The 13221-nt window shown below is 44.3% G+C and overlaps 1 protein-coding gene across 11 annotated transcripts in view; it reads right to left on the bottom strand.

Moving 5' to 3' along the window:
• MEGF11 (multiple EGF like domains 11) overlaps nt 1–13221 on the bottom strand; it is a 379541-nt gene that overhangs the window by 188433 nt on the left and 177887 nt on the right. For all 11 annotated transcript variants that reach the window (XM_033189695.1, XM_033189697.1, XM_033189694.1 and 8 more), the window contains exon 5: nt 11944–12036. In XM_033189695.1, the coding sequence (XP_033045586.1) occupies nt 11944–12036 (93 nt within the window). The remainder of the gene's footprint in view (nt 1–11943; nt 12037–13221) is intronic.

The raw sequence follows: 13221 nt of genomic DNA, 5'->3' as shown, positions 1-13221 counted from the left end.
CGGGGGGTGGGGAGGGACTGTTGATGTGAAGCATTTGCACACAGCGGGAGCACAAAGCGCTGTCACCTTCCTCCTCCACATTGCAGCCCTTCATCGTGTTTCTTTCTTCCCGCCTCCCTCCCTCTCACATTCATTCTCCTTACTCCCTTGCTGGGAGGAGCCCTAAAGTTTTGGCAGTGGCCCTTCCCAGCTGACCCATGCGGTGGACCACACACACCCCCATCTGGCCCTGCCCATCTCCTTTTGGGACCCCTCACCTGTCCCAGGCCAGGAGCAGGGACCCAGGCCCACATCCTATACCTTTGCTTTGCCCCCTGTGTCCTGGGCTACCAGGCTGTGGTGTTGCCATTTTCACGAGAGTGTGTCCAGGGGCCCCTGAGACAGAGACACTGCCTGATGTACTTTCCAAATCAGGCAATTGGCAGGGTTGACATCTCTGGAAATCCCCAATCCCAGTGCCTGGTCTGACCTGTAGTCATGGGTTTTGGGGCTCTACCACCAGGCCTCCCCAGAAGCTTTCCATGTAAGGTATGAAGGTCGAGATCATCTTTTTGATTTTTCAATAAATGCAAATTGTACATTTCATTCTATTATAAACTTGTATTTGTTTTACCATAAGGAAATGTTTAAACTATCAGGTAACTAATGTGCCATTACATGGTAAAAAATTTAAACTTTGTAGCTTCAAGAGTCTGTAGCAAAAGTCTTTTCAATAAATAGTATTGGGGAAACTGGATATGCACATACAAAAAAATGAAATTGAACCTTTATACAAAAATTCACTCAAAATGGAAAGACCTACATGTAGGAGCACACCTATAAAACTCAGAAGAAACCACGGGGGGAAAGCGTCATGACACTGAATTTGGCAATGATTTCTTGCATATTACATTAAAAGTATAGGCAACAAAAGAAAAAATAGTTAAATTGGACTTCACCAAAATTAAAAAAAAAATTTTATATATCAAAAGACATGATCAATTGGCTGAGGTAGGAGCATTGCTTGAGGCCAGGAGTTTGAGAACAGCCTGGGCAACATAGTGAGATCCCGTATCTAAGAAAAAAATTTAAAAAATTAGCCCGGCATGGTGACACATGCCTGTAGTCCCAGGTACTCAGGAACCTGAAGCCAGAGGATTGCTTGAGCCTGGGAGATCAAGGCTGAAGTGAGCTATGATTGTGCCACTGCACTCCAGCCTGGGTGACAAAGTGAGTTGTTGTCTCTAAAAAATAAAAATAATGTTTAAAAAGGACACTATCAACACAGTGAAAAGGGATCTCAGAGAATGGGAGAAATATCTGCAAATCACGTATGGTCAGGTGTTGCTTAACCATAGGGATATGTCCTGAGAAATGCATTGGTGGGTGACTTTGTTGTTACACAAACATCATAGAGTGTACTTGCACAAACCTAGATGGTACAGCCTACTTCACACCTAGGCTACACTATCTAGTTTGACTATCATCGTATATGCAGTCAGTCACCTACCCAAACGTCATTATATGGTGCGTGACTGTATCTAATAAGCGGTTAATATCCAGAATATATAAAGAACTCCTATAACTCAACACAAAACAATCTGATTTAAAAATGGGCAAAGGGTTAGGGGATTATGGCAGATGGGAGGCAGGACTAGATTGCAGCCCCGGACAATACGGCGGCTTACATTGTGAATTTTAGCTCCAGATCAACTGCAAGAACAAACCAGCAATCCCGAGAGGAACCTCTGAAGGAAGCAGACTGCTCCTGCAGGACCCGGGAGACACTCCAAATACTGTGAGTGCCCCAACTGTGGAAGTGGGAAAGGGAGATCCTCCTCTCCCGAACACACACCCCCACTGGAGAGGCTGAAGTCTGTTTGTGGGAGAAGTTTCTGACTTTACTAGGAGCTGAATTACGTTAGAAAGCTGAGTAAAACACAGGGGTAGAGGAGGCAGCAGAAAGGCTTGGGAGTCCCCAAGCAGCCCATTCCTGCCTGGCACCACAGGGATTCATCAGGAGTATGGACAGAGGAGCAGCGGGTAAAGCTCCACAGAGAGAAGGAATTCTCTAGTAGAAGTTTGTAACAACTTGAATGGTGCGAGAAGCCTCCTGGCCATAACTTGGGGGAGAGTGCAAATCGGGGTGTGCAGACTTCACAGGCGGGGAAGAACTAAAGCCCATTTCTTTTGCAGCTGGGAGGCAGATAGCCTTGGGCAAGTTTTCAAGCCTGTCTTGCCCTACACCTGGAAACAGACTCTGGGCTGTTGCGGGAAGGTGGGGGGTGGCGGGGTCGGTGTGCAGCACCATGGGAGTGAGGCTGGTCCTTTGATTTGCATGGGAGCTGGGTGAGGCCTGTGACTACCGGCTTTCCCCCACTTCCCTGACAACCTGCATGACTCAGCAGAGGCAGCCATAATCCTCCTAGGTACACAACTCCATTAACCTGGGAAACTCACCCCCATCCCCCCACAGCAGCTGCAGGGAGACCCACCCAAGGAAAGTCTGAGCTCAGACACACCTAGGCCCACCCCCACCTGATGGTCCTTCCCTATCCATCCTGGTAGCAGAAGACAAAGGACATATAATTTTGGGAGTTCTACAGCCCCATCCACCGCCAGTCCCTCTCCACAATACTATAGCTGATGCTTTCTGGAAAGCGCCACCTCCTGGCAAGAGGCCAACCAGCACAAAAATAGAGCATTAAACCACAAAAGTTAAGGACCTCATGGAATCCATTGCATCCCCTCCGCCACCTCCACTGGAACAGGCACTGGTATCCACGGCTGAGAGACCACAGACAGTTTACATACAGGACTCTATGCAGACAACCCCCAGTACCAACCCAGAGCTGGGTAGACTTACCAGGTGGCCAGACCCAGATGAGAGACAACAGTCACTGCTGTTTGGCTCACAGGAAGCCACATCCATAGGAAAAGTGGGGGAGTACTACATCAAGGGAACACCTCATGGGACAAAACAATCTGAATAACAGCTTTCAGCCCTAGACCTTCCCTCTGACAGAGCTTACCCAAATAAGAAAGAACCAGAAAACCAACCCTGGTAATATGACAAAACAAGGTTCTTCACCCCGCAAAAAATCACACTAGTTCACCAGCAATGGATCCAAACCAAGGAGAAATCCCTGATTTACCTGAAAAAGAATTCAGGGGGTTATTAAGCTAATCAAGGAGGGACCAGAGAAAGGTGAAGCCCAATGCAAGGAAATCGAAAAAATGATACAAGAAGTGAAGGGAGAAATAGTTAAGGAAATAAATAACTTAAAACACAATAAAAACTTCAGGAAACTTTGAACACACTTTTAGAAATGCAAAATGCTCTGGAAAGTCTCAGCAGAATCGGACAAGTAGAATAAAGAAATTCAGAGCTCAAAGACAAGGTCTTTGAATTAACGCAATCCAACAAAGACAAAGAAAAAAAAAAAGAAAATATGAACAAAGCCTCCAAGAAGTCTGGGATTATGTTAAATGACCAAATCTAAGAATAATCCATGTTCCCGAGGAAGAAGAGAATTCTAAAACTCTGGAAAATATATTTGGGGGAATAATCAACAAAAACTTCCCTGGCCTTGTGAGAGACCTAGACATCCAAATACAAGAAGCAGAAAGAACACCTGGAAAATTCATCGCAAAAAGACCTTCACTTGGCCACATTGTCATCAGGTTATCCAAAGTTAAGACAAAGGAAAGAATCTTAAGAGCTGTGAGAAAGAAGCACCAGGTAACCTATGAAGGAAAACCTATCAAGTTAATAGCAGATTTCTCAGCAGAAACCCTACAAGCTAGAAGGGACTGGGGACCCATCTTCAGCCTCCTCAAATAAAACAATTATCAGTCAAGAATTTTGTATCCAGCAAAACTAAGCATCATATATGAAGGAAAGATATGGTTGTTTTCAGACAAACAAATGCTGAGAGAATTCGCCATTACCAAGCCACCATTACAAAAACTGCTAAAAGGAGCTCTAAATCTTAAAACAAATTCTGGAAACACATCAAAACAGGACCTCTTTAAAGCATAAATCACACAGGACCTATAAAACAAAAACACAAGTTAAAAAGCAAAAACAAAAACAAAATCAAAGTACACCGGCAATAAAGAAGAGGAGGAATGCAATGGTACCTCACATTTCAATACTAACATTGAATGTAAATGGCCTAAATGCTCCACTTAAAAAATACAGAACCACAGAATGGATAAGAACTCACCAACCAACTATCTGCTGCCTTCAGGAGACTCATCTAACACCTAAGGACTCACATATACTTAAAGGGGTGGGAAAAGGCATTTCATGCAACTGGACACCAAAAGCGAGCAGGGGTAGCTATTCTTATATCACACAAAACAAACTTTAAAGCAACAGCAGTTAAGAGAGACAAAGAGAGATATTATACAATGGTAAAAGGCCTTGTCCAACAGGAAAATATCACAATCCTAAACATATATGCACCTAACACTGGAGCTCCCAAATTTATAAAACAATTACTAATAGACCTAAGAAATGAGATAGACAGCAACACAATAAGTGGGGGACTTCAATACTCCACTGACAGCACTAGACAGGTCATTAAGACAGAAAGTCAACAACAACAACAAAAAACCATGGATTTAAACTATATCCTAGAACAAATGGACTTAACAGGTATATACAGAACATTTCATCCAACAACCACAGAACACACATTCTATTCAACAGCGCATGGAACTTTCTCCAAGATAGACCATATGATACGCCATAAAACGAGCCTCAATCAATTTAAGAAAATTGAAATTATATTAAACACTCTTTCAGACCACAGTGGAATAAAACTGGAAATCAACTCCAAAAGGAACCTTCAAAACCATGTAATACATGAACATTAAATAACCTGCTCCTGAATGAGCATTGGGTCAAAAATGAAATCAAGATGGAAATTTAAAATTCTTCAAATGACAATAATGACACAACCTATTAAAACCTCTGGGATACATCTAAGGCGGTGCTAAGAGGAAAGTTCATAGCCCTAAACGCCTTCATCAAAAAGTCTGAACGAGCACAAATAAATAACCTAAGATCACACCTCAAGGAACTACAGAAATAAGATCAAACCAAATCCAAACCCAGCAGAAGAAAAGAAATAGCCAAGACCAGAGCATAACTAAATGAAATTGAAACAACAACAATAAAAAATACAAACAATAAATGTAACAAAAAGCTGGTTCTTCGAAAAGATAAATAAAATTGATAGATTAGCAAGATTAACCAAGAAAAGAAGAGAGAAAATCCAAATAACCTCACTAAGAAATGCAACAGGAGATATTACAACTGACACCACTGAAATACAAAAGATCATGGAAGGCTACTATGAACCCACTTTTACATACATGAACTACAAAACCTAGAAGTGATGGATAAATTCCTGGAAAATTACAACCCTTCCAGCTTAAATCAGGAAGAATTAGATACCCTGAACAGACAAATAACAAGCAGTGAGATTGAAATGGTAATTGAAAAGTTACCAACAAAAAAATCTCCAGGAGCAGACAGAGTCATAGCAGAATTCTACTAGACATTAAAAGAAGAATTGGTACCAATCCTTTTGACACTATTCCACAAGATAAAGAAAGAAGGAACCCTTCCTAATTCATTCTAAAGCCAGCATCACCCTAATACCAAAACCAGGAAAGGTCATAACCAAATGAGGGGGCCAGGCGCGATGGCTTATGCCTGTAATCCCAGCACTTTGGGAGGCTGTGAGTGGATCACTTCAGGTCAGAAGTTCAAGACCAGCTTGGCCAACATGGTGAAACCCCGTCTCGACTAAAAATACAAAAATTAGCTGGGCTTGGTGGCATGTGCCTGCAATCCCAGCTACTACTCAGAAGGCTGAGACAGGAGAATCACTTGAACCTGGGAGGCGGAGGTTGCAGTGAACCGAGATTGCACCACTGCACCCCAGCCTGGGCAACAGAGCAAGACTCCATTCTCAAAAAAAAGGCAAAAAAAAAAAAGGGAGGAAATTCCGACACATGTGATAGCACAGATGAACCTTGAGGACATTATGCTAAGTGAAATCATTCAGTCGGAAAGGGACAAATACTGTATGATTCCAATTATATGAAGCACAGAGTAGTCAAATTCAGAGAGGCAGAAAGCAGACTGTTGGTTGCCAAGGGCCAGGGAAGGGGGAAATCGGAAGTTAGTGTTCAGTAAGGACAGAGTTTCAGTTGGGGAAGCTGAAAAAGTTCTGGAGATGGATGGTGGTGATGTTTGCACAACAATGTGAATGTACTAATGTTACCAAACTGCACATTATAAATATCAAATATAAAATGAGTAATTTTATGTTATATATCTTTTACCAGGACTTTTTTTAAAAAGAAAGTTTAGCAAACAGTTTGAGAAGTACTGACCTCAAGGGTCCCAAGCTAGTCTAGGAGCGTAGGCATATTTCTGAGCTGGTTAACATTCTATTTCAATCTGCAGATAGCTTAAAACCAAGTCGGCCTGGGGTCCCACACACCATTCAAGATAAGAACATGCTGGACTCGGCAGAAGCTATAGCTGGTGATGGCCCAGCTTGGTTCCAGCTGCCTTCATCACTCAGGCCTGCTCTGTAGTCCTGTCTTGTGCCCAGCGACTGGGGAGTAGGGGAGCAATTCTGCAAGATGGCAGGACAGTGTGTATCGGGCTTTGACTTATCCTGCACTTTGTCCTAAGCACATGGATAAGACCAGTTTGGTGGAATACACAATAATGTGGAAAACAGAGGGAAACGGAGGAGCAGGCTTCTCCCTCATCTCTACCCCAGGCCTTCTGGAGGGGAGGCACAGGCCCAAAAACAAAATGCCATTCTGTAGCCTGGAACCCAAAATGCAAAGCACCCTGGGATGGGAGGCAGAGAAACGGGACCCAGGAAATACAATAATTAAATCATACAATGAAAGCTTAAATTTCCAAGTTAATTATTGGGCATCATTTATAAAAGTTAACAGGGCATATTTAATTTAGGAATTGGCTCACGTCCTTCTCCGTACAGCTGAAATCTCATAAATGAAATATACTGGATCATTGCCCAGTGCGGAAATAAAAGTTATGAATAATGTTTCTATCTCAATCATTGTCAGTGCTTTAATATTCCTAATTACTTAAAAAAACTAGATATTCAATATAGGAAAACTTTTTTCTTTTTATCTCCACTTGTGAGATTAGTGCAATTTAATAAGAGTCACTCTGCGTCTTTATTCAGTATAAACTGACATTTCATCCTTTTACTCTTCATTATTATATGGGATGGAGGTTTATGACCAGGCAGGCAGCCACTCCATTTCCCCATAGTGGTCCATCTAACAGCCCAGAATTATTTGATAGTTGGTGTGTCAGCCCACCAGGCAAATCAGTATCATCTCTCTTCCTTTATGGAGCAGAAAGAAATTAGTCCAGGCCTTTAAAAAAATCAGCGAGGGGGTTATAAGTCAGTAAAAGAATGAGAAGTCCCCACCCCACCCCAGTACTGGATTTATCCCCTTCACTGCTGTCAAAGTCATAAATCCCTTGGCAGCCACAAAGGGCAGGGCAGGGTAGGGGCAGGCAGTCAGATGATGGATCTTCGTAACCCTCCCTGCCACTTCCAGGAATTTATCCTAAGAAGAAATTGGGACAAGTGGGCAAAGATATGTGCATAAGAAGAATCACTGCAGCATTTTTACACAGGGCCACAATCCAGAAATCCCTAAAATGTCCAAAACATGTTTTAAAAAATTGAGCACCAAAATCCATTTAGAGGCAAAATCTGCATGAAACCGATTGGAGGTTATATATTGTTTTTATGTCACTCGATGTGATCAGTCATATGTCACTTCAGAAATACCACTTTTCACCTGGGGTGCTGCCCAGACCCCATGGGGGCATACGTCACACACAACATACTCACCATATGCTTTCTGAACTCTGAAAAATTATAAATTCTGAAGCCAACAGGCCCCACAGATCTTGGATAAAGGATGGTGGGCCTATGACAGTGAAGAATCAGAAACAACCTCAATGTCCATCAACAAGGGACTAGTTAAATGCATGCGGTAATCCATAGAATGAAATTCTGCAAGGCCATTAAAAATCTAAGGCAGATTCACATTTATTGACAAGAAAATGAGTGCATGACGTAAAGTTAAATTTAAACAGCAAGTTATAGACTAGCACACATCTTTGATCTAAATAATAAAAGTTATATCCAGATCCAGCTCAATGTGCAAATGTATAAAAGAATGGCAGGAAGGATAAGCACCCAAATGCCAGCAGTGGTTATCTCCGGAGTGGAGAGTTAACCTTTTTTGTCTAACTTTTGCTACAGTTTGATTTTTCTTTTTAACATGAACAGGTATAACTTTAAGAACCAGAGAGAAAAAAAACAAACAAGAACGATGCTTTCAATTAAACAAAACCAAATCTTCTCTGAAAGGGTGTCACACGACAGACCCCATTCAGTGATCTCCAGAGACCACACTGAAGTGGGACGGAGATACCTGTCTCCACAGATTCGGGCCCACAAAGACCCTAAGGCACTGCAGAGAGCACACTGGCAGACAGACCCCAATAGCATGTAGCAAGCCGGCTCAAATTACTTGGGGAAAGCTGGTATCAATTTGTGCCCCATGGCTGACTCCTCTATCTCCACAATATCTCAGGGCCACATCTTTTAAGCAGAGCTCACATTTCCCTGTGAACAACCATGTCTTCTCATGACAGATCAATTTCAACATTGGGCTATATTAACAGAGGTTGAGCATCCAGAAGGAGGGAGAATATAATAATTAAGAGTTCAGGCAGGACATAGGTTTTTGCCTGGGTGATAGTCCCAGACTTACCACTGACTAGCTGTGTGTCTGCTGGAAGTTCTTTAACCTCTGTCTGCTTCAACTTGCTCCTTTGTGAAACGGGGCTAAATCACAATTCCCATACTATAAGTGCGTTGTGAAAATTAAACAAGTAAATAAGTAAACAAAGCACTCAGTGCATAGTAAAATTCAATATATAGTAGCTATCTCCACTCTCATTTTTCCATACTGGTCACACCAAGCTCACAGTTGTGTGCTCAGATCTAGGAGTAAACATTTAAGAGGAATAAAGGCCACAGCCAACGGAGAGAAACCAGATGGGAAAGGTAGTCCAGATGACATCATGTGAGAAACAAGGGAGCTTGGAGAAGAAACACTTGGGGAGGAAAATGATCACTATCTTCTAATACCTGAAGGGTTGACCCATTAGAGAGTATCTGGTTTCTTCTGTGCAGCCTCAATGGCTATTATCAACTGCTCTGAGATGACCATTTCTATAGACACAGACTGTGATCTTGTCCAGTGAGCTCCTTGGAAGAAATTCCAGGGACAAGGAGCATCATGGTCATCCACCACCCTGCCCTGGACTTTATTATGAGCAAGAACCAACCAGTAGAAGCTAAAAGGTAGATTTCCACTGCAGAGAAGGGAAAACTTTCCAACAATGAGAATGGGCTTCCATAAGAGGTAGTGAGCTCCTTGTCAGTGGAAGTATTCAAGCAGAAGTTAGAAAGCTCTTAGCAGAGCATCTACACATTCAATGCTCTGAATGACACTGAAGGTGAGAATCTATGAATTGCTTTAATTCAATGCTGCTGTCCCTCAAACAGGGTTGGAACCTCTTTTAGAACTTCCCATGGGTTCAATAGCACATGCCTTTGAGTCGATTCAAAGCTCAATGACTCATGGCTCTTCAACCCATGAGGGTGTATTTAATTGAGAGGAAACAGCTTTTGGGTTGCTTAGCACCAAGTCTGGTGACTGAATTGGGGGTGTGGGGGCGTTAAATCAGACAGTCTAGTTCTGTGCTGTAAATAACAGGTCTATTTCCTGGCTTGCTTGGTAAATTCACTCTGGGGGCAAGTCATACTCTAAACTGCCTAGTCCTGCTAATCAAATGCTACCTTTGTTCCATCTCTTTCATTAGGCCAGAACCCTGAAAAGATACAGACCATGTCTAAAAGACCCTCCAGGGCTCTCCCCACGGCCCAGTACAGTCCCGAGCATAGAGCGAGCACTAAACACAGTTACATTCATTGGTGGTTTCTATACACTCAGGGCCCCAGGAGACCCAGGCCATATTTCAACCTCTAATAGGCTGCCCTCAGCATTATAATCCAGCAGTAGCAGGCAGACGCATCCCAGCAGGACTGACCTAATCCAAGTCAGATACTCCTTCCTCAAAGATTCCTTGTAAGCCAAGTTACGCAAAACAAAATACAGGTAAGGGGGGGAAAGCCCAGACATTTTACCCAATGTGTTTTGCAGCTCAAGTTGACAGAAAGACTGGTTGGACATCTTCCTTTATTTAGCTCACCTGTGCCTCAGTTTACCTTTCATTGTCTGGCCCTGTTTTCCAGTCATGGCTCACTCAAAGCAGTAGAACAAGTGGAAGGAGGAGGCCACTGTGGTCACCGGAGGTCCCAATACATTGGGGGGTTTCTTGGATACCGCAAACAGACCATGGACTCCCTGAGCCAAAAGAATCACCCAGCCTCCAAACAAAACCACATACTGCCTTTGGCCAGAATGTTCTCATGCACTGCACAGACAGAGAGGCTCCAGTCAAGGCCTTTGGGAAAACAAACAAACAAAAACATAACTAGATGTTTCCACCACAGCGGAGAGAGTAGAAAAGGGCAGTAACACCACACTGGGCCCACATGGACCCAACATTCTCCTCTCCGAGTTTTCAAGACTATGGTGGTCAGACATAGAGCGAGCACTAAACACAGTGACATTCATCGGTGGTTTCTATACACTCAGGGCCCCAGGGGACCCAGGCTGTATTTCAACCTCCAATAGGCTGCCCTCAGCATTATAATCCAGCAGTAGCAGGCAGACCCATCCCAGCAGGGCTGACCTAATCCAAGTCAGATACTCCTTCCTCAAAGATTCCTTGCAAGCCAAGTTATGCAAAACAAAACACAGATGGGGAACATGGAGGTGGCTCCCCAAGATGGACAAATAATAGGGCTTAGATGCCTAGTGAAGCCACTGGCTATCTTATCTAATCAGGTCACCAAAAAGACTCTACTCCAACTCAAAGCAGGAAGAAATTTGGGCTTCAGCCTTAGTCAAGGCCTCTTTGAAAACCAAATAAGACCAAGATATTAACCAACCCTTGACTGCATAATGTGCCAGTGGATAGGTGGTCATCCGCAAATATTTGGGGGCAATAAACCAGAGGGGAAGGAGGATTCATTTTCATCTGTGTTCTTGGCAGAAAATTCCCTGAACAGCTGCCAGGTAAGCCGCACCCTCTTGGTGGCCAGCCCCACAGTAGAGACAATGCACCATGCCACTGTGGGTTACTGGGCCAGCCCCCAGAGCATCCACATCACCCCAAGCTCAACAGGAAGTCTTCCCTGGAGAAGGTGAACCATCTACCCACAAAAATGTAGGAACACAAGGACCTACCCTCATGAGTGTCCTGTTCTAATTTTGGGGACACAGAGATATCCCAAATGTCCACCAGTCTCATAAATCAGTTCCCCTGAGCCTCTGTGGGCACCCACAAAACCAAGCTTTTGGAGCAGTGAACCTGGGGACCAGGGCTAGATGACGGCGACCTCCTCAGTGTGTACTCCTGGGCACTGTGTCAGTTTCACATCAACCATCAAAGACCACATCTACAGGTGTTCCATCAAAAGTCAGAGTTGTCCAGATGACCCCACAATTCCATAAACATACAACACACAATGCCCCCACAGACCCCTACAAATCATCTCTCAAGTGCCACCAGGTTTTAACTGCAGGTACACCTCCTCCCCGATGTTCAGACAGGGTCAGGTAGCCCAGCCCAAGTCGCCCCAGCACAACACAAAAATGTAGCATGCACACACCACAACCCACCCCCCTACAAAGTCAGAGCCAGGGGTCCTCCTGACCCCCAAACCCCAGACTCACCGCTGGAGCAGTCGGGCCCCCCCCAGCCAGGCTCGCAGTGGCAGGTGTCCGGGGAAACACAGTGGCCGTGCACACACTCCTCCGTACACAGGGCTGAGGGGACATGAGGAGAGAGAGGAAGAATCAGAACAACAGTGAAAACCAACCATCTGGTCAAGGAGCATAATCCATTTTGTCACAACTCCCTGGTGCCCAGGGATGCTCACAACGCATCACTGGCTTGGGGGAAAATCAAGCTACACCTGACCTGAGTCATTTAATTAACTCCAGAATGGATCCTACAAGAGTACATTTCATCCCCAGCCTCATTTCCTAAAATGCAACCCAAGCTGGAGAAGCGGTAACGTCGTTGGCTTTTCGAGAACATTTCCTCCAACGTTTAACAACAGAGACCTCCGCAAACCTCAGTTCCTAAATCCACACCCCTGCTCTCTTTCTCCATCTGCTTAGGAAATAACCTGTCCCTTGCATCTTCTGCTTTCCCCAGTTTCCTTCTGCAAAGGCCCCAAAATGTATCAGCCTGCCTGAAAAGAAGGTCCCTTCTCACTTTTCCCCCCACCTTTCTGCCGTCCTCCCCAAATGTCCCTATTTTGGGGCGCTCAAATGTCAGCAAATCTGCAAAGTACACACACGCAGAGGAAAAAAGCAACAGCTAATTATAAGAAAGTAATTAAGAGAGACATCCACGATGATGATAATTGTAATTAGAAAGTGCCTGGCAATTTCTTATCACGCAGTTGAATGCTGCAGCCTCCTGAGGTGGGAGGTTACAGCGGCAGGCACTGTCCCTCAACCACTCTGGTGCCGAGGCTGATTGACAGCAGTTTGAGGAAGGGAAATTATTTTTCTCTTTCTTTGACAGAATCCACATTTCCTCAAGGTCATCTTTTGCTCCTGAAAGATCTGCCCCACCATCTAAGCCATCAGGGACGGATTACAGAAAGCCCCCATGTGCCACCTCTACCAAGTCTGAAGGCTCAGGGAATCCGCACTTACCATCAACCCTGTCAATTTCTTAGACCGGATCTAGATGTATTTTTTTTTTTTTTTCCTGAAAGCAAGGGACTTCTCTCTGCCCAGTACTGGCCTGGGCTAGGGGAGCAGATGGCCCCCTTTGGTGGCCTCCCACCCACTGCCTGGCCTAAATGCCCACTGGGAAGATGCTGTTGGGTTAAACAACAAGGCTCATTTAATGACTGGTGTGGTCCTCTGTCCCCTCCTAAGCACAGAAACTGACCCCAAAGCTGCTGCCTTAGCTTTGCCCAGGCCCCAGGCAAG

Source organism: Trachypithecus francoisi, unplaced genomic scaffold (assembly GCF_009764315.1).
Source record: "Trachypithecus francoisi isolate TF-2019V2 unplaced genomic scaffold, Tfra_2.0 Lachesis_group3, whole genome shotgun sequence".
NCBI classification, from domain to species: domain Eukaryota; kingdom Metazoa; phylum Chordata; class Mammalia; order Primates; family Cercopithecidae; genus Trachypithecus; species Trachypithecus francoisi.
This window is presented reverse-complemented; position numbering and strand designations above follow the sequence as displayed.